General features: G+C 48.7%; 3 protein-coding genes across 5 annotated transcripts; 1 reads left to right on the top strand and 2 right to left on the bottom strand.

The window, feature by feature from the left end:
* Window positions 1–379: 379 nt before the first annotated feature.
* Window positions 380–20,782, top strand: LOC118504168 (proteasome activator complex subunit 3). 2 transcript variants are annotated; one of them, XM_036038322.1, is made up of 4 exons: window positions 380–518; window positions 7,365–7,410; window positions 18,915–19,230; window positions 19,348–20,782. In XM_036038322.1, exons 3-4 carry the CDS (start codon window positions 19,027–19,029, stop codon window positions 19,924–19,926), a joined length of 783 nt encoding a protein of 260 aa, XP_035894215.1. In that variant the 5' UTR covers window positions 380–518; window positions 7,365–7,410; window positions 18,915–19,026; the 3' UTR covers window positions 19,927–20,782. The 2 variants fall into 2 exon arrangements, with proteins under 2 accessions (XP_035894215.1, XP_035894205.1); XM_036038312.1 differs by lacking the exons at window positions 380–518; window positions 7,365–7,410 and adding an exon at window positions 18,186–18,603.
* Window positions 795–3,837, bottom strand: LOC118504130 (hybrid signal transduction histidine kinase B-like). The gene is made up of 4 exons (XM_036038222.1): window positions 3,712–3,837; window positions 2,792–3,373; window positions 1,481–1,782; window positions 795–1,402 (listed from the first exon to the last, which is right to left on the bottom strand). Exons 2-4 carry the CDS (start codon window positions 3,246–3,248, stop codon window positions 800–802), a joined length of 1,362 nt encoding a protein of 453 aa, XP_035894115.1. The 5' UTR covers window positions 3,249–3,373; window positions 3,712–3,837; the 3' UTR covers window positions 795–799.
* On the bottom strand, window positions 7,136–17,608 carry LOC118504051 (integrin alpha-PS1). 2 transcript variants are annotated; one of them, XM_036038068.1, is made up of 10 exons: window positions 17,474–17,608; window positions 16,785–17,349; window positions 16,386–16,513; window positions 14,771–14,815; window positions 12,127–12,260; window positions 11,457–12,052; window positions 10,110–10,649; window positions 9,353–10,031; window positions 8,891–9,271; window positions 7,136–8,802 (listed from the first exon to the last, which is right to left on the bottom strand). In XM_036038068.1, the coding sequence occupies exons 2-10, from the start codon at window positions 17,003–17,005 to the stop codon at window positions 7,900–7,902; spliced, it is 3,627 nt and encodes a 1,208-aa protein (XP_035893961.1). In that variant the 5' UTR covers window positions 17,006–17,349; window positions 17,474–17,608; the 3' UTR covers window positions 7,136–7,899. The 2 variants fall into 2 exon arrangements, with proteins under 2 accessions (XP_035893961.1, XP_035893971.1); XM_036038078.1 differs by lacking the exon at window positions 14,771–14,815 and having other exon boundaries at window positions 16,785–17,572.
* Window positions 20,783–20,794: the final 12 nt, after the last annotated feature.

Below are 20,794 nucleotides of genomic sequence, written 5' to 3'. Positions count from 1 at the left end.
GTGTGTTTGTGTGCAACCACAAAGATGATGGTGATGGCAACTCCACCTCCAGCCGAGAACGCAGCCGAGAGTCGTCAACCGTTGAATATTGGAACCATGTGCGTGCACTGTACAATTAGCCACGCGCACACACATTTTTCTTTGCACTGAAAATAAATACTGTAATAGTAATAAACCATGAAAAACTCTGTAGGCGTGTTACGCCTTCCTTTCTGCACGGTAATTATATCCGACATATGCTTACACTTCGGCAATCGACTCGGATCGTGTATAGCATTAGCAGAGCTCCCCCCTATACCATCGTACGGATTAGGATCGGGCTTTACTAATACAGCTCAAAGCTGTCAAAATCTTTCGTTGTTGTTCAGTTGTTCAGTTCAGTCGCGATGTGCGGTCTAGTAGTGGAAGTTAGTCAGTGCTGTTGGGTGCTCCGTTGTGAAAAAGGAAATAATGTGGTGCGGTGTGCGCGAGTGTGTAATTTGCATTCCTTTTTGTTGTTGTCCATGAACACATTAAAGGTATGTATATTTTGTTTTGCTTGCATTATACGTATTATATGTATGTATGTATATAAATTAAAGGATACTTTTCTAATAGTGTGCGCATATCAATACAGTACAGCTATGTTCGCAATCCTCTCGAAGACGATGATGATGATGATGAAGAGTTGAGAGCGCTCGGCACCGGTTCAGCTCAGCTCAGCTCAGCTTTTCCCCGTTCCCAATCAGTACCACAGTGTTAACACCCTCTCTATCCCCCCCCCCCGTGAGATGTTCCCCTTCCCCCCCCCCCCCCGGTCTTATTCCATGCTTTGGTTGGCGGTGGCGGTGGCGGCGGTGGTGGTGCCGTTCAGGGTGCGCCGCTGCTCGAGCGCCTTCATGTACTGGATGATGTACTCGAGCTGATTGATCAGCTCGCGGTAGATTGTCCAGTCGCGCAGCTTCCGTTCGCTTTCGTCCAGGTACGAATCGTTAATGTCGATCGTGTGGTCCTCGCGCAGCGTCTGGAACAGGAACTTTTTGTCGATCACCACCAGCACCTCGAAGATTTCGCACAGCACCTGCTGCAGGCTTTGGCGCACCTCCTCCCGCACCTGGTTCAGCAGCTCGATCTCGTACCGCTTGTACTTCGCCTTGTTGTGCACATTCTCCAGATCTTCCTTCATCTTTTCGATCCCCTTCGCCAGCCGGATGTAGCGGCGGTACGAGTCCTTCAGCAGGCGGTAAAAATCGCGCGTCGCCTCCTGGATCGACATGTACGAGATGCGCATGTAGATCGTGTCCACGATGTCGTTGCGAAACTTTTTCGGTATGCGCAGCCCGTCCTTGTAGATCCACGGCTCGTCACGGCTTTCCCAGGTGGTGTGATGTCGGTCCATCGGTACGCCGAAGATGGTTTTCGTCTGTGGGGGAGGGGGTGGATCGCTTTTAGCAAGAGGAGTTGTCGGTAGCGAGACGGTGGTTGTCTAAACCATACTTACATAGTTCCTGATCGAAAGCTCCATCGTGCCGAGCGATGTGTTGACCTGATCGCGCATCTTCGAAAAATCGATGTTGATTGGCGTGTTGATCGTGATCTCGTACGGTGAGGGATAACCGCACGGATTCAGCCACATGCGTTGCTCCGGTGTTTGGGCTTGTGGTTGGTGATGGTGGTGATGGTGTTGCTGGTGTTGTTGCTGCTGCTGCTGCTGCTGCTGCTGCTGCTTTGTGTCGATCGACTTCGAGTCCACCGACAGGACCGCCATGCTGAGAAACACCGCCAGCAGGACTTCGTGTACAGCTGCGTGGTGGAAGAATTAATTAGTCAGAGTCGGTCAGTTGGCTAAACCGAAGTCCTCGTAAATTGGAACCATTTTTTTTCAACTCAAGCATGCGTGCGCCTAGAGCCAGCGTATGTAAGGCTGCCCGAGATATTCGCGTAATGAGCGATAGCTCTAATGGTGTAAATTACACACCTTCTCTCGCTTCTGCAAAATCGCACAGGAGAGGGTGCGCACAGGTGGACGATAAATCGCGACAAGAATGAAGCTGATTGCTATCATTGGAGACGCTAATTAATGGCAGGTATGCGCCGCAAGGGGTGTCCCGTCCCCCCCGGATAATGAGGGAGAAACATAATCCTCTGCAGTGAGGTTAGGTTACGGGGAGCGGGAACCACGGGGTGACCTTTTGCTTTGTGGAAGGTGCGGGTAATTTCTCTCGGTCTCACAATGGAACATATAAATGTAAGGTATGTTGGTTTGTAAGTTGGACAGAGTAATAGGTGGTAACGAGCGCAATGCACACGACGCATACCACGTGCTCGTAGGACGCCATGTTTTAATCGTCATTCGTCATTCGGGGGATAAAGCTGTCTGAGGTCCAGTTTTGATTGATGTTGGTATCTTTATCGTTCTGTGTATGCTGTCTGAGCAATGGAATGGTCTTCCAAAAACGAGAGTTGCCTAGACTTCTCGATGGCACTACAACTTCAGGAGGTCTTAGCCCACCATTTCTGGCTTCCTTCAAGTATTATTAGCTCCTCGAAAAAAAAAATGGAGAAATCCCTGATACTGGCTAACAATATCTCGATAGTCAAGGTCTCACAGAGAGGGAAACCAGAAGTCCAAGCTCTTCACACCGCACCGCTCGCGTAAGCGCACTCTTTCCTAACCTACTTTGCACCACGTTTGTATGCCACGGTATTCTCGTCCTCGTCGCGTCGAAAATTATGCAAGCATCGAAGCAATGCGAACCCTCACGCCGTGCCTCCTTACATTGTGCGTGGCGGCGGCACTGCAGGTACTTACATATCATGCCCGGGCACAGCATTCTGCACCAATCCTTACGCAGCGGTACGCATCTGCCTTTACCGCCACCGTTGCGGTATGTATGCAAATGTACATTTATATTGTCGTCTCGATGACGTACACGAACAACCACCAATCGTACTGGATTCGTAACAACATCCGGTCCGGCAACGGTCGGCCCGGTGTCGGTGGCGTCGGTCGCGGTTGCGGTGGCGGAACTGTTGCAAAATTCGAATCGCCGCATTTCGTCGGCTCCGTTGTTGTGGTTCGTGCTGGCGATGGTGTTGGTGGCGGTATGGCGGTACACTCGGCTGGGAGGCTGCTGTGCGGGTTGGTTCGGCCCACTTCCGGTCGGACTAGCGGACGGTCGCACCGATCGTCCGCCCTCTTCCGGCCCGTTGATCGCTTCCTCAGATCTGCGACGTGCGGCGATCGGCGTGCTCAGTGCGCCCGACATGCTGACCCATGCTGCTGCTTTGCGAAGGTGGGTGGGGGGGGGGGGGGTTGGTTTGGTTTTGCTGGTGGGAAGGTTGTTTGGGCGGATGTATGTTCTATCCTTTCTTCGTATGCTTCGCCGTATGCCTTTAATAAGACGATTGATTGATCGCGAAATATTAATGACGCGCACCCGGTGAATTTATTTCATTTTTTGCGCGGCAATTGCAACTATCCACAAACGCACACACACATAGAAACAGACACACACATACATTTAGTAAGCGAACGAAAAACAAAAACCAAGGATCTAGATCCCCATTGGCACTTGAACTTTTTAAAGGAAAAACCGCTGGGAAAACTTCACCACAAAGCGTGAGGATTCAAATATTGGAGTCCGCTTTTCGGGATCGTCTAAGTGACGTTTCGTCTAGCCAGGATCTACTAGCGTGTCCTGGCATAATATCCTTGCACAAGGAACTTACCACTAAAGGCACCGAATACACACACACACACACACACACACACACAGTCACAGAGACACCCGCGTGCTCTCAAAAGAGCTGTCCAATATGTCCGGTTATCGAAGTTGCGATGTCACCGGTGTCAGATACAAATCATAACTAAGGAAGTTTCGTCCGCTGTCGATCGCATAAAATACTCTACCTCGTTCGGCCGGTGTGTGCTTCGGCATTTCTTTTACCCCGTCCCATCCGCGGCCGTCTCCAAGACTTCGCCTCCCCTGTAGCCCTCGTCAAGAAGCTCCCCTCGAACCACATCCTCGCGATGCGGCGTGGTGCGTTGAGGATGAACTTCAGGTGAATGGCGGAGAGTGAGACACGGCAGGGGGGGGGGGGGGGATGGGTAATGGTCAAGACAACGGTGACAAACAAGGCGCGAACACATTGCGCACCCGCGAAAGGGGGAAAAGGTACGTGCGAAACGTACCACCCCGAACCACGCGTACCGAGTAGTCGTCACCAGCGGACGTACTCTGGATTCTAGCGGATACCGTTTTTTAACACATGTTTTGTCGCGTACGTCTGCCACCTTCGCGCGCCGGCGTGTGCGTGTAATTGTTTTTTTTTTTTCGATTTAATGTGTGCTATTGTTCCCCTTTGGACCTGATATGTACCTGGTTGGTGTGTGTTTGGGGGGTCTGGATGGCTGGCAGTAGCCATGGCAGCATCCAGAAATGGATGCCGTAGGACCAACCGTCTGTCTTGCGCTGCATCTGCTGCTAATTAGTGTGGATCGAAATGATGGGGGAAATGACGGGGGAAAGCACGGATCACTGCAGACAGCTAATCAGGAGCCTAATAAACCTCTGCTCGGCTAGTTTCGCCCACTGGAGAAATCCTTGATGATGTCAAGTGAGCCGTAAAGACGTGTCTTTTTTAATGGTTCAATGACAATTGACCGTTTGCCAAGGAAAGATTCTATATTTAACTTAATGCAGGAATGCTGTACTTTGGAAGAGAACTGTGCACCGATGGCCGATCCGATCTCAACTTTCAGACGAAGCTTTGATCTGGCTTTGTGGCTGAGCTCCAGTGGGGGTGTTAGACTTTACACGACTGAACCTGGAATTCTGCCTCCTACTCGCGATATTTCAGATTTGACTATCCACCTACTACAGGAATATTTAAATCAGGAAATCCAGAAATGGCATGTCAAGACCTCTCAAGGTTGCAGTGCAAAAAAGAAGAAGATATTAATGTTCTTCTTATTCTGTAGCTCTAGAACTTCGAGAAGTCTTTGCCTGTCATTTCTGGCTTCCTGGACCTTGTTTTACCCGTAGTAGCTGGATAGTCTATTTCTTCTTCGCGAGGCAGATAATATCCTCTTACTCCTATAAGAGATTCTTATTTATATGTTCTTAAACTGGATAGTCGATCGGTCGTACGAGGTGGTGAAGGTCCAATGTGATTCTAACTACCGATTCAGCCTACGGATCTCCCACATAATTATTCTTCTTCTTCTTCTTTGGCACTACAACCTCGAGAGGTGTTGGCCTGCCATTTCTGGCTTTCTGTGGCTTAATTTTACCCGTAGTAAAGTAGTCAGCCCTACCTACGGGGAGACGGTTTGGATGGGATTGTAACCCCGGCCCTGCCGTGTGAAGACCGGCGCCGCTGTCGCCTCCAAATATTCTTAGGTTTAGTTAAATGAAGGATCAAAGCATCGTCCAAAGTTCTGATCGCATTGTGCACGGAATTTCTCTTCCAATGTTCAGAATTCCTGACTCCTAATGGAATCTTCTAGAAATAAAAGATCCTTGACCAGTCTTGTAAGCTTCATCGCACACACACACACATATCAAAGAAAAAGCTCACCATTAAGTGGCCCCAACCATTCGACAGTGGATACCGGAGATGGGGAAGATTCACGCCACCAACTCGAACCAGAAGGCATTAATTACAGCCCCCCGTTGTATTCCACCTTGCAGCGGAGAGAAAGAAGGGATCACTCGAGTGTAAAAATAATTGACATTCTTTATCCGGTTAGGTGGCTAAATTGGGTTAAAGGGCACGCCATTAACGCACGTGCAAAACCATTGCCCATCATTAGGTTGATGACGTTGACAAGAGGCGGACAGACAACACCCTAAAATCGCGGGCGTTTTTCTTGCAACAGCAGCCCATTAAAACATATTTTTCGGACCCCGGTTGCTGTCGGTGACTCTCGGCGTGAGGTTGATGTATTTATCCACCTTTTTTTGTTTGTTTGTCTTGCTTCCTTGCAGATATCATTAGATGGTTGCCCAGGGTTTGCTGACGTACCCAGGCACACAGTGTTCGGGAGAAATGTTTTGCTCGTTCGACGTGACATGGCGACGGTACACTTATACAGCTAGTTACTAACTATATTTCTTTCCGAGTAGTTCAAATTGTGCAAACACGTGCTATCGTTTTCTAAAAAGTAAATAGCATGTTCTCTTTATTAATGGAAGGAATAAGAATAAGAACTTCTGCTTCTTTCTTCTGGTCTAAGGACCTCCTAGATCTTGCCTGCCATTGCTGGCTTGCTAGACTTAATGATACCGCATAGTTGGATAGTCACAGTCGTCACTATGGGGAAACGGGCCCAGGTGAGACTTGAACCACGGTCCGGCCCGTGTGAAGACCGGCACCGCTGTCGGCATCTACCACCGGGTCGCCCCAAGTATAAGAACACTGGTCGTTTTAATGGCTGTCGCATGAATCCCTTACAAACAAAATAGACACAAGCTTGCTGGAACTATATGGTGATAGTTCGCTGTTCAATGGGAAGGTTGTGCTCAACATTGGTGGCATCCTTGTGGTTTTTGTTTTAAAACTATTACGTAATATTGAAGGTGACCTCATATTGTAGACTACTTAACCTGGAGCTTACTATGGATAGGCGGTTGTGTAACAGAAACCCGGACCCAAAGCTGCATATTCTATTTCCCGACCCCATACATTGTCTATAGCTACCACGAATCGGAACTCGTTTGCAAACTGTCGGTAGTTGTTTGTGAATTGAGATCACCTTTACCTCTCGGTCCAGCCTTGTATTTAGCACGAGCTGGGGACGGCACGAAAATACAATTTAAGTTTCCTTGTGCTTTTTTGTTGTTGTTGTCTGGATCCTTGTACATTCGAATTCAACAAACGCGTATAACAAAAAGTTTGCAAAGCACAGTTTTCCCCTACATTTTCGTGTTTTTTTTTGTTTTCGCTAAAAAAGGCACCTGTTTCTTTGACTACTTTGCTTAATTTTTTTTTCTTCTTGTAATACTGACCCTCAGCGTAAAGCTGTGGTCGTCGTCTTTAACTCCGGGGATTTCTCGTACTGTCAGTCGCAAAAAACACATACACACACACGCCGGGTGTGATGTGGTTGTGTTGTGTGGAAGGATTTGCCAAAAAAGGGGGATTATTTTTGTTTAAAAATATTTGTAGGAAAAAATAAAACAGGATTCTACTACTAAACCTATAACAGCACCTAAATGAACGGGGATTGGGTTTGAAGCGTTTCATTCTCGTTAAGCATACTATATTCGAATTCGTTTGGCAAGGTGATAACTAAGCCAGAAAGTACTACCTACTTGTATATAACACTTTACTCATCCCTCTGTTTTCTATCTTTCTCTCCCTCTCTTTCTCTTTCGTAGCCGCCGCATTTTATACATGTATAAATCTGCTTAACTGAAACGTATGGAAAGTGGTTTACGTTTTAAAAATCCAATTATAAAAACTATCCGTTTGCCCCGAGCACTAACACTAGAACGACGTGTCGGGTTTTTTTTCTGCTTTTCTGCTTTTCCGGAAAGTTATTTGCTATGTGTAAAACAATAATATTAATATATTATTATAACTACGCTTTTCCTACAAACCGTTGTGCGGTCGCGCGCCTCCAACGTGGAAGACATCTTTCGTAGAAAATAAGTCCCGCCTGTGTTGGTCGGGGCCTGGTTAAAAGGCACACGCGAACATACAAACAAACAATTTAAAAAAAACACACTCACACCTTGCTTCTTTAAGTAACAAAATTACGAAATTTCCCTCAACCCAGCGCGGTGTGGTTGGAAAGGAAATGATAGGGTAAGAAAATGGCACATTCGAATGCTCTGCAGTCTAGTCTGGTTGGTGGTCGGTTACCTCCTCGTATAAGAACAAACACATCACCCCCTCGCTCGCATTGTTCCTCTAGGAGCGACGACCGAGGAAGGGTTTCCGTTCGGCCGTTCCGCCCCCGCTGCCGTTGGTGTCGTTCAGCTCGTCGTATGCGCCGCCACCGGCCGGATCGCGGCGTCGCTCGAGATTGCCGCTGAGCGTCGGATCCTCCCCGGTATGGCGCTTCCGGCGGAAGAACCCGCACCGGTACAGTATGTACGTGAAGGCAATCAGCACCAGCAAACCGGCGATGGCCGCTAGAATGATGATCCACCACGGCACATCCATCGCGACGATCGGTGGCCCCATCTCCGGGAAGGCTTCGGTGCGCACGGTCAGACTAGAGGGTAGCGCGGGCTGGTCCGTCACCTCGTCCAAACCCTCCACCGTAAACCGGGCGCTCGAACCGATCCGCACCATGTCGACGCCCGCATAGTCGCTCACGAGCGTGGCGTTCCACAGCCGGGCGGTAACCGTCACGAGGGCGTGCGCTTTCGGACCGAGGTCGTGAATTTTGCACACGATCCGCACACACTTGGCCGTCTGGCTGGCACAGTCCATCCCGACCGCACCGTCACTCGTCTGCGGACGCAACACCATTGCCCGGTCCCGCCGTACACGTGGCGCCCGCATTTGCGAGAAATCCGAACGCATGGTCGACCGGGCGTAGCTAGAGCCGGCGGACCGGTCGAGCAGACCGAGCGGATTTACGAGTGAGGCAGCACTGCCCGGTACGACAGCACCACCGTCCGATTCCGATATCGGCAGCACCTCACAGGGACTGCGGCCTTCACCCATTATGCCGGACATGTCGAGCATTGGTAGCGCGTCAAGGTACAGGAGCCATTTGCCCTGTGGCTTATTGTTCGCCACCTGCAGTGGCCAGTCAATCTCTAACCTTACAAATGGTGCACGCCACGGTCCGTCATTATAAATCTAGCCAAGAGCGAAAAAGAGAGAGGGAGAGAGAGTGTATTGCATCAGTGTTGGAAAGCATCTTATCGGTTTTATCGCATTAACTTACCTGATACTTGTGCTCCACTGGCATACCGATTTCCTCCAGCGAGTGGATCGCACTCTCACCCTTCACCTCCGCACCACCGCCACCGTAGAACACCTGTTCCGGTAACGCTTTGCCACTGATGCTTAGCTTGGCCATACGCAGGATGTGCAGTTTGAGGGCGGTGCGTGTCTTGGAGCCCGTCGTATCCTGCGACGTAGTGTTGACGAACACGGCCAGCCCGACGTAATGCGAAATCCCGTTCGGTCCATTGCTGTAGCCGTACTCCTCCAGCGAGCGGGCATCGAACCGCAGTGACAGCTGCACCTCTCCGTTCCGCTTCATCGGGTTCCCGATACTGCAGTCAACCACCGTTGCGTTGTGTGCGCCGCAAACAGACGAACCCTTGAGAAGCGATAGAAACGTACGGTTAAATTGTGCTCGGTGTGTGTGTGTGTCTCGTAACCCCAACTTTCAACTGCCTACCTTAGACCCGGCGTACGTGAGGGAAGCATCGTGCACCACGTAAAGGTGCGTCTCGTACGCCGAATCAGCTTTGTTCTGTACGTTCAGCGCAAGCGTAAGCGTACGATCGAGCCCAACCGTCAGCTGGTTCGCATCCGAACCTCGGGCCAATCCAACGAGGCTCGCATTGCGAATCACGAGCGCCGAACGGCAGATACCATCCACACCGCAATCCTTCTGGAACGGCATGGTAAAGGTCCGTTCCGCGGCGGTCCGATTCAGGATTGGTTCCAGCAGCGGCAGATCGCGCTCCATACGGCTTCGGGCACGTCCACCGCCCCGTGCATGCTCCCGCTCCTCGTCCAGCGTGTAGCTGATGCGGAACTGGATCGGATTCTGGATGTCGCGCGTACCTTCCTTCAGGTAGGCGGTCACCTCGTGACACACCGGCTTACCGCTCACAGCCAGCCGGAACCGTCGCCGGAAGATGTTGGTGCGCGCAACGGCACCTTTACCCGTTTGGTTGCTGTTTGCCGCCGCCGGCAGCGGTCCGTTGCCGAAGTAGACGCGTGAGAATTTGCGCTCGTTGAAGAACGTTTCCGCCTGGATGGTGCTGCGCAGCTGCAACGTCGAATCCGCCATCACTTCACCATCGTTCAGCGACGCATCGTCAACGGCACTGCAGGCACGGAACGTGAAGCTGTGGGTTGGGATAGATGATTTGACCGGTTAGAAATGGCAGTTCGGTTGCTTTCACCCGGGGGGGTGCCGGATTTACCAGGTAACGTTTGCGGACGGGTCACTCGCACACCCGAGACGCGTCGGATCGATGGACACCGGTTCGCCCGGTTGCTGCTCCTCGTACGTGCGGATGTTGATGATCGGCCGGGCAAACAGTGCCACGACCCGGTCGCTCGCGTACGAACCGATGATCAGGTCGGGGTAAGAGTTACCGTCCAGATCGTGTCCGCCGGCAAGGGAGCTACCGAACGTGCGCCAGCTGGTCGTAAACAGATCGGCCGGATCGATCGTTTGCACCGGTTCCGGCGACAGTGCACCGTCCTTCGTACCGAAATGGATGTAAACGCGTCCGGTGCCGGACGATTCGTACGGTGCACCGATCGCCACATCGTCCAGCCCGTCGTGGTTCAAATCGCCACAGTTAGCGATGGCTGTACCGAACCGGGACTCGAGCCGACCCGTCAACCGTTGATCGTACTCCTGGACGAAGCTGTTGCCACGGTTCAGGTACACGTAGACGGCTCCTCCGTCCGTGCGGTTGAAATAGTTCGGCGCTCCTACAAGCAAGTCCGGCCGGCTGTAAATAAGAACAAGACACAACTTCATTCATGCGGAAATTAAAACAGGTTCCAGCAGGGATTCGAATCGATTAGATTACAGAATAGAAAAGGTTCAAGGAATACCGAGACACACAGTACGGTGACGGTTTCATTTAAAAAAGGGTAGCCTTAGAGCATCCGTTAACAACGTATAACACGGCCCTCGTGCGTCGGAAATTGTTTACACATTTTATGCTTGACGGAAACTGGGTTAAAATATCGATAAATTCTGCATAAGCAAATTCAATTCAAACCAGGGGTGGAATGTGCTCGCTGGCAATGCAATTCCGAGTCGCCGAGTACGCGACACACGGGAGATTATCAACCGACCAAACATACAGTAAGTTGGTAAATATTGAACAGAGGTTTTCGCATACCTCAGTGCACGAGAAAGGCGTACACAATAACTACAGCGTGCGATATGTTGTGGTTTCGCTTATCAGCAAACTGATAAAAAGGTGTTATGTTTAAAAATAGGGAACGTTGGCCATCCTCACAGCAAAACTACATCCAGCCATCCCCGTTCGTTCTAGTGACGTAATCTATGTTCACGGATCTCGTTTAAATAAACAGACATAAATCACGCACAGTTCGTGATTCATACATTTTGTCCGGAAGGTTGAATGAGAAATCTAAGCAGTAGTACCTTTCCGGCACATCCTCATCATCATCCGCTTATCGCGGTCGCAATTAACATAACCTAAGCAAGATAAGAAAGGAAAGGGTGGTCTTGTACGGCAAAAACCGGGGCTCAAATCCCATCTGGACCGGTTGACGTTGCTTACCCATCGCCGTTCACATCCGCCGAAGCAAGCGTACTGCCGAATCCCGAACCAAACTGTTCGCCGCGCAGCGACACGACATGCTCGAAGGGATTCTTTTTGAAGCGGTTCGAAAAGATGACCACCTCACCGTTGCCCTGGGCGGCACGCGGTGCACCGCCCGCGTACGCCATGTACTCGCCGAAAAACCGGCCCCCGGTCACGGACATCCCCAGATAGCTGTAGTTCGGGACCGGCGAATGGAGGTTGTCGTGCGGTGCAAAGTACTGAAATTTGTCGCGCGATAGAAATCCGCCCTCGATCGCAACGTTAAACAGTGTGCCCTTCCACGTCATGGCGCCGGGCGTGCCGATCAGTGCGGTACCGTCCGGTAACACCGCACCGGACGTGCCGGACTGACAGAACGCATACTGCTGATGTTCGCGCTCGATCGAACGGCCCCGGCACACCTCCACCGCAAACCCGAACGAAAAGTCCTCGTTCAGCACGTAACAGACGCCCTGGCCGAGATACAGCCCGGTGGAGCCGGGACCGGACGGCGCGTACGCCAGCGACTGTGGATTGTTGATCTTAATGTACCGATGTGCACACACGAAGATCTGCAAAGAGAGAGAGAGAGAGAGAGAGACGTTACTACTTGCTTGACCTATTTGTCGTTGCTGTGCTGGCGTACCTTATTCTCCTGACCGCCCGTTTCCACCGTCACGCCCAACCATTGGTTGTTCTTGATCTCATCCTTTCCCGGCGGTTCCAAACGGTGCAAGCTGTCTGAGTCACCCGTACCATCCTCATCGTCGATATCGTCCGCTACAGGGGTGAGGGAAATAAATTACTGCCAGCATAATTCAGGGTGGCGTGCCACGGGTGACAACCGCAACCGTTACGATGCGTTAGTAAGAGCAAACGTAATGAAATCATTCCAAATATTTAAACACGCACACGCCCAAACACCTACGAACTAGCAAAACTTAAATATTTAATTCTAACAATATAAATGTACAGCAAACAATCGGAGTTGGTTAACGAAACATTCACCTCACGATGCGACTCAACATGCTGGTACCAGTAGAAAAAATATTTTATTCTATTAATGATTAAACGATGCAGTAAATCTCAGGCAAATCACGCATGACTCTCGCACACACACACGCAATGAGGACGAAGACGAGTGTTAAAGCAATCTATATATAATGGAACATTCGATCATTCGATCAGCATTTTAACCCCCTTTATCCCTGGCAAGCATTTACGGCAAGGCGAGAAAGAATAGCATAAGACTTTATTGTGAAAACCAAACGCCTTCTGAAACGTTCCACTCAATCAGACGTATGGCACGGGTTGGGTAAATTTTTGGCATCAATTTTTAAACATCTGATTGAATCAAACGGAAATTCAAAATATCAAAGTGACATTTTACCGACCGGCAGTGTACCTATTTTCGGCAGGTCGGCAAAAATAGCAAAATTATGGGAAAAATCACAAAAAGGACTTTTAAAGGAATACATCATTGTTTATTCTTTAAATACGAAGTTTTGACGCATTTAGATCGAGATTTACCGAAATATCGAAGTATTCGTCCGATTTGCTTTGTGCCGATAGTTCGGCAGTTCTGAGATTCTGAGCAAACTAGAGCTTAAAACCATTGGGGTTTCGATTTTTCTGAAGAATAAAATTAGTTTAAAATTTATTCAAAGCTCATTGAGAATTTAAAAATCCAATAAATGATTACTTTTTTCACTTAAAAGTTTAAATGTTGATTTTTGACAGACAGTGCAATCCTCCAGTGCAATTTCAGAGCGATTTTCGAGAGACGTCAACATCTGGCAGTTTGATATCCAAAATGGGCAACATTAAATTAATTATTTAACTACTTTCTATCAAGCATTTAAGCAAAGTAAGAGTAGAAAATTGTTTAAAATATTTTTCTCTAACTAACTGCACCTTTTCGAGTGTTGCAAATCGTCTATTCGTGATGCCGAAAATAGGAAACACAGCCTGCCCAAAATAGGAGCAAAACCAATGTTTGCATTTTTACTAATATTTCTACAAAACTAGGTTTCATCAATAAATCATGAGTGCTGTAACATTCTTTGATAGCTTTACAACCAAAACAATACCTTCTTCCTTCTTCTTCGGTGGCACTACAACCTCTAAAGGTCTTGGCCTGCCATTTCTGGCTTTCTGTGACTGGTTTTACCCGTAGCAAAGTAGTCATGCCCTGCGTACGGAGAGGCGGTTGGGATGGGATTTTAACCCCGGTCCTGCCGTATGAAGACGGCACCAATAATCAAAATTATTAAGTTTAATAATTGTATTTGTACTTTTTTTTCTGATCAGCTGCACTAACGTGCCGAAAACTGGTACAGTTACCCCAGTGCAACTAAAACTTCACTTAACGAGTGAAATGAAAGTTAACATGAAACTTAACAATGAGTGAAACTTGCTGCCGTCTAAAATTCCGATGGGTGGTTAACAATTTGCTTTATGTTAAGATGCGCCTGTTGGAATATTCTGTTTTTCTGTTGGAAATGATACAGGCAGGAACGTGCAAGCGCGATCAAAAAGCCAACACACAAAAAAAACGGGAGAAGGGAAAAAGAAATAGCAAAGGGATAAAAGTGGCAAGAGAGAGCGAGAGTCACGAGAAAGAAAGAAAGAAAAAAAGTAACACATTAGAAGAAAACTAATCATTCAAAACCACTTCTACTCACAATCAATACGCACATGGCGTGCCGCAAATAAGCTCTACAGCCACATAAACCACCTACTATTGGAACATTTGGCTTGCTTCATTTTTTGCTTGCTTGCTTGCTTTTGCTGGCTTTAGAGGCACAACCTAGGGTTGCAAATGGTAGAGAGCCACTCTAATAATGCATGGGTATTACATTGCACATTAACATCGATCGGGAAGGTAAATATTTATCGAAGCGAGCAGCAGCCATGCGGCGACAGTACACAACAGTACAAAGAACGTTAATTATAAATTGTTTTATCGCTCTATGTTTTACGATCGAAATAATTGGAAAATGTAGACAGAAAGAAGGAAAGAGAGAGAGAGCAAAAAAGGAAACAAAGTGAAGTAATCGTAATTGAACAAGAGAACAGTGAATGAAACTGTTTTGTGTGTGTGTGTAAGAAATTGTTTTATGATGACGGTGTTTTATGACACGGTTAAGTGTAATGTATGTGTTCATATGTATGGAAGTAAAAATAAACAGAAGAAAACAAAAATAATCATTCAAACTAATAGAAGAAAAAAAGAAAGAACAGAAACGGAAGTAAACAAACCAGTTAAAACGGGGGCCTTTTCAACTTACACTTGCTGTACGCATCGCGAAACGGAAGATACTTTCCGGTGGGTGCTTTTGGGGAGGGTGAGGGGTTGAAAGTTGGTGTGAAATAGAATAATGGTAGTGCAATAAAATTCCAATTAGCTGGCAGTATAAGCATGAACCCTTCTACATAAGCAAAAAAAAAGGAAAAAAGCACACGGCTTGTTCTATCCCCGAAGCATAAGTTTTCAACATAGCGATGGCAGCAGTTGGAATCATTCGTTGGATGGAATGTTGCGTCGCGCGATGAAACGTAGAAACGGTGCGGGAAATCTAGGCTGTGTGTTATAACACAGCGAGAGCACAGCGAACCAGGCACGGGAGGTCGTGAAGGCGCCAAAGGTTAGGGCGAGCAGGTCTTCAGGTTCGTGTTATGATCTGCCTCACATTGCCTCAACGCACAGTGCCCTTGGACAGGCGGACAAATTTACACGACCGACAGTTTTAAAACACGTTTTTTTTTATTCATAAAGAACGGCCTGGCCGTATTGCTGTTTTACGACGCGTTCGCGTAATATAATTCGCAAAAAAAAACCCGTGGGCAGGGATCGACCGGATGCATCGTATTGCATCCGCAAGGCTGCTAACGATGTTGGTTTGAAGATGTTTGTATAAATATAAAATTGTGCATCTAACAATAACAGTGCCAGACGAGAAACCACACACATCATCTGCATCGTTGTTTGCGGTGAGAGCGTCTGTTTTCGTGACGGTGAAGAAGACCCCGGGGGGATAAACCCATCGATCATACGGCACTGGCAGTGCAGCGCGCATGGAAGACATCTGGAAATAATCGGACAAATGACTGCCGCTATTATTTGATGCTACCGATGCTCTGCTCCGAACGGTAACGGAGATGACATCATCCCATTGCCGTGTTCAAGTGGATATTGGGACCAATATAGAGGGATCGCGGTTATTTCCATCCCTCGAATGGCACAGCACTTCCTGCTCTCGATTGTTTTTGGGGAGGGGTTGCCGAACAAACAAAAAAAAACTAAAAAAGGTTCTAAAGTAGGGAGGATATTTGATGCTGGGCTAACACATCCAGGAGATGGAGTGAGCTTCCAGTCACTTGTGGGGAGCCGTTAACGGGTTTGATTGGGGAGGTTTGGCGTTTGAATGTTGCGATCTGATGCTGGCGGATGTTCTTTTTTTTCCACGTTCTTGATTCGGTCCGGAGCGCCGTCTCGTCGGGCGTAAGATGAGCCTGTGTGTCGGATGCTAGGTTCGGGTTTCTCTTGGAAAGGGAAGCGAATTGAGTCATGATAGTCCCCATTGAAAAAGGAAAACAAACCCCCTGGCAGTGTACATTCACCAAAAGTGTGCTACAATCGATTTGCGAATGAAGCTAGCTAAAATCCCTTCACCAGCTCTACCGTTAACCCTTCTAAAACTAATTGATCCCGTACTGCCCTTACACCACCTCTAGAAAGCTTCTCTATGTACGACCCACACACACAACACACACGCCCGGTAAGATTTGCCGGCAATTCCGACAGTACACACACACACTGTTTGTGGTGGAAAGCTGTGGAAAAGCGGTGGAATAGGAAAAAGAAAAGGGGTGAACGGGGAGGGGGTGTGGGGGTTCACTTACTCCGGTGGCCATCGGTGATGACCTGCGTACAATCGGACGGGGCAAGCGTGATCGGGCACCGGAACAGGGCGCCGGAATGGTTCGAACCGGGCTGCAGATTCTGCCCGAGCGGTGCGCCCACCAGCATCCTGTGTGGGAGACAAGAAAATCGGGTTCGAAACAAGTTTCGGTTTCGCGCAGAAAAAAAAAAAAAGAGAGAAGAAACGAGTTAGTGTCTTCCGTTCCGCATCTTTCACACAATGCACAACAACGGTGGATGCAAGCTGCACTTCCAGTGCATGCCCTCCTTCATCCCTCTCTCTCTCTCTCTCTCTCCCTCTCGCGCGTCTCGCTTCATTATTTGCATTTACGGGCGCAGACGGAATGCAGGTTTGGGTCGATGCCACCGACAACACTTACCAGTTGGTTGTATTTCCGGTCCCGGAACCGACGCGCTGGCTGTGGCCGGCGACCGAGTAACCGAAGTACGAGCCCGGCAGCCCATGTTTGTCCAGCAAATGACGCGTTTCGAGGTTAAACGAAGATCCACCACCGATCAGCAGCAGCAGCGGCAGAAGCAGCGCAGCGGATCGTGCGCCTCTTCCCGCTGGTGCCGCAATTTCACTCGTACGCCGCCCCATTGCTGATAAAACCTTCTGGTTGTGAAGCAAGCTGCGGACCGAAAGTTCGCAGCTCGCCGTTTTCTACCAGCGTGACCCACCCACACCTTTTTCGCTGTAAGCCAAACCGTGCCCAGCGCCCCTTTTTTTCTGAATGAAGCACCTTACACTCAAGGACTCAAGACCGACCGGGTGGGATGGGATGAGACACCGTGTGGTGTTGGTTGGGATGGGCCAAGAGACGAAGGATCTAATTAAACGTGTGCAGGTGCGGGCAGGGCGTGGGCCAGGGGTTTGTGGGAGGGGGCGGGAAGAAAGGGAGAAAAACGGGGTAATACACAAAACACAACACTAAGAGCACATCACTTTCATTCACCACAACAACAACGGAAACACGGTCGAGAGGAAAAAAAGGTGAAACAATAAGGTGCTGTGCACTGGGGCGCAATTGAGCATCTAAAAAAAGAACAACAAAATAAACTCTTGTACCCTTGGTGAAGCTGCACACACGCGAGGATGTGGTGCCAGGGCTGTCTCGTTGCCGCAGACGACGCCGTGGTGTGCGTACGAACGTAACTGAAGAAGATGGGAGGCTACGCGCTCGCTGACAGCTCACGTTGATCAATTTGTTTAGCATTAGCTCTTGCTCACTCGCTCTCTCTCTCTCTCTCTCTCTCTCTCTCTCTCTCTCTCTCTCTCTCTCTCTCTTTAGCACAGGTGGTGCTTCGGTATACCTTTTGCATCTCGTTCGTTTGCAGCAAACATTTAATCGAATCGAACATTTTATGAATTAAACATTACTGTTTTGCTACCGCTGAAGGCGACTTTAGAAGCGTTTCAAGTGAAAAATTAGCTATAAAATTAAAACTCCGGCGCTGGCGCTATGGTTTGTTTGCTTTTGGATTTAGCATTTCGGTAGCATAAGTACAAATCCCCCTACAAGACATACAGAAATGAAAAATTCCTTTTTCTGTATGACGCACAGAGGTAAACGCACCGAAAATGCATAAATATCAAACAAAGAAAACCAAATTGTAAAAATTAATTATCTGCCTCTATTGTCTAGAGAAAAAATGCACAAACGTAATTTAACTAAAAAATGCTGATCGCAAATTCTAACCCTAAAATTTGCATGGTACTAGTACGTTGTGCGTCACTGTGCCGTTACGAAATTCCAGCATGTGGTTGCACCGTTTATGCTGCCTGGTGTAGTGCTTCACTTTAATTACCCTTTTTTTACAACATTTTTTCACGCACCGTACTTTGCTGTGCTGTTTGGCAAATGGAACTAATGTAAAGCGGACAAGTTTTGCGAAACATTTCATACATAATTACGTTCGTTTATCGAACAAAAACAAACCCACGAGGGCACCGTTTTGAACGCGTCAACTGTCAAACTCAGGTTGCGAAGTGTGTGTATATCGTGCTCGAACGCCGACATCAGGGATCTAAGCAGCCAGCGGTGCAAACGCATTTTCAACCAAGACGCGCACGTTTTCCTTCGCTTCGCTACAGTTCCGGTGTCGTTTCATTACCAGAGAGTAAAGGAAGAGCTTCCGCCGGTTGTGTCCTGTGCTGAACCAGGTTGGCCCGACTGTGTCTACGATACGCCGCAAAAGGTAATGCATTGGTTAGAACGGACCGGCAATAGAAGTGCGCTCGGTCAGTGTGCTCGGTGGTGCGATTTCCCGGTGCAGGTGCCTAAACACCCCGCCGATTCTGTTGCGGATGGAACATCCGGGACTCGGATCGTCGGTACCAGCGGGAAGATACTGACGAATGGCTGCTAGGTGCTTCGCTGCTACGCCAATTCTGACCTTAGATGGTCGTCACGCGCATCCAGAATCTAGTGTGCACTAAATGAATGGATGGTGTGAACCAATCCGCCAATGCTAATGATGCTATTCTTCACGCTTTCTTGACATTACAGTTTCCGCCAAACAGCTGCTTACATTGCGCAAGACGTACAACGCAGGAAGGAGAACAACATCAACCGCCCGTAATCTCAATCAAAAGTCCCAAGCCTCTCCCGACACACCATCATGAGCGAAAGCACATCAACCGCAACTACCTCCGCTGCTAGCAGTGCCGAGGATAATGCACGCAAGGTACAACAGTACAAAGATAACCTCATCAGCCGTGCCGAAACACTTATTGTCAAAGAGTTTCCCGAGCGTATCGTGCGTTTGAATGCCCTGCTCGAGACTCCTCAATTTTCCGAGCGGAGTTTCACGGATGTTTATCAGGTGAGTGACCGAACGGTTCGTTCGTTCGTGGGTAGGACTATGGTCAGGGCTGAACCTGTTTTTCCCCCAAAGAAACACGACCAAGAATTGCTTACTAACAGGATCGTGTTTCCCTAGGAGCTGAACATTCCAGTCCCGGAACCGATAGTATTGGACGTGGAGGGTCACGCGAAGCGTCCCCGGCTCAACTCCACCGCGCCCACCTCACCGATCGATGGTAACGGCACGAAGGTGCACGCCCTACCATCCGGTCACGTCGAATGTAACAAACCGATCGGTGAGCTAGTTTGCATCGTCAAGCCCATAATCCGTGCCCTGGTGGAGGACTCCAATCTGCTGAAGATGTGGATCTCCTTCATGATACCGAAGATCGAGGACGGCAACAACTTTGGCGTATCGATCCAGGAGGATACGCTGGCCGAGATACAGTCGGTCGAAACGGAGGCTGCCGCATTCTTCGACCAGATTTCGCGATACTTTTTGTCGCGCGCCAAAGTCGTGTCGAAGGTGGCCAAATACCCACACATCGACGACTATCGGCGAGCGGTGGCCGAGCTGGACGAGAAAGAGTTTCTCAGCCTATGGTTGGTATTGAGCGAGATCCGGAATCGATACTGCTCGCTGCACGATATCGTTATCAAGAATATGGAGAAACTGAAAAAGCCTCGCTCGTCCAACGCGGATAGCTTGTACTAAGGTTGAGCGTGAAGGAAGCTACTAAGGGGCGGGTTGTTTTTTTCCTGTTTTTTTTTTTTTTGTTCACAAACGCATTTGATATATTCCGCCAATCCCCCGATCCGCAGGGGTGCGAATGCACCGTTAATCGATTGTATCATATCATGGCATATCGATTGTATCCAAGTAGCTGGGCCTGGACGATTTTGGCGTTGACCATTCGGGTACAGCTAGAATGTTTTCCTGCTTGTTTTGGCGCTTTGAAGAGGGGGGGGGGGGGGGGGGGGGGAATATTTGGACAAGATTCATCAAACCACTCGCGTTAATAACACCAACATTACTACCTAGGACCTGCGGCACGAAACGAACCAAGCGTTTCCCTGCCTGCCAGATCCAATGACAACTATAAAGACATACCACATCCCGGTTACTCCACATCCACGAGATCCGCACAAGAGCAGTAGTAGATTCCGGCGGCAGCAATAATCGATCGTATCCAAAAGCCCCATACGGGTCCCGTGAGGCGCAGAAGATTTGCTCCTTCTTTTTCGCATACATTGTACACTTAATCCAACTATCGAGGTAATAAATTGCCTGGATATTAACAAAAAAAAACAAATAACAGCCAATCTAGACGACACAGAATCTGGAAAAGATTTTCCGCAAACCCACCCCATGTGCTGTTGTAGAAAAAAAAATTAAACTTAGAAAGCCGTCAGAGCCGACGGAGCAGTTGACCGTTGCTGCCGATGACCAACCTAGCAAACAGCACAGCTCTGGGGGAGCTGAAAGTCCTGGTGACAGGACACCGAGCAAAGGATGAAGGAACGCGAGCGAGCATGTGAATAAATATGTAAGAAAGCTCACAATACGTAAACACACCGCCCAC

This window comes from Anopheles stephensi, chromosome X (assembly GCF_013141755.1).
Source record: "Anopheles stephensi strain Indian chromosome X, UCI_ANSTEP_V1.0, whole genome shotgun sequence".
NCBI classification, from domain to species: Eukaryota; Metazoa; Arthropoda; class Insecta; order Diptera; family Culicidae; genus Anopheles; species Anopheles stephensi.
Note: the sequence above shows the minus strand (reverse complement) of the source record. Positions and strands in the feature narration are given on the sequence as shown.

Bases quoted from the DNA above. Each gene is read 5' to 3' on its own strand.
- LOC118504130 (XM_036038222.1), bottom strand. From the start codon at position 3,248: ATGTCGGGCGCACTGAGCACGCCGATCGCCGCACGTCGCAGATCTGAG. The intron at 1,783-2,791 runs GTAAGTACCTGC...TCCACCACGCAG, and splicing joins GCTGTGCCCGGGCATGATAT to CTGTACACGAAGTCCTGCTG. The intron at 1,403-1,480 runs GTAAGTATGGTT...CCTCCCCCACAG, and splicing joins AGCTTTCGATCAGGAACTAT to ACGAAAACCATCTTCGGCGT.
- LOC118504051 (XM_036038068.1), bottom strand. From the start codon at position 17,005: ATGGGGCGGCGTACGAGTGAAATTGCGGCACCAGCGGGAAGAGGCGCA. The intron at 12,261-14,770 runs GTAAGTTGAAAA...TCACCCCTGTAG, and splicing joins TCGCGATGCGTACAGCAAGT to CGGACGATATCGACGATGAG. The intron at 10,032-10,109 runs GTAAATCCGGCA...CCCAACCCACAG, and splicing joins CCGTCCGCAAACGTTACCTG to CTTCACGTTCCGTGCCTGCA.
- LOC118504168 (XM_036038322.1), top strand. From the start codon at position 19,027: ATGAGCGAAAGCACATCAACCGCAACTACCTCCGCTGCTAGCAGTGCC. The intron at 19,231-19,347 runs GTGAGTGACCGA...GTGTTTCCCTAG, and splicing joins GTTTCACGGATGTTTATCAG to GAGCTGAACATTCCAGTCCC.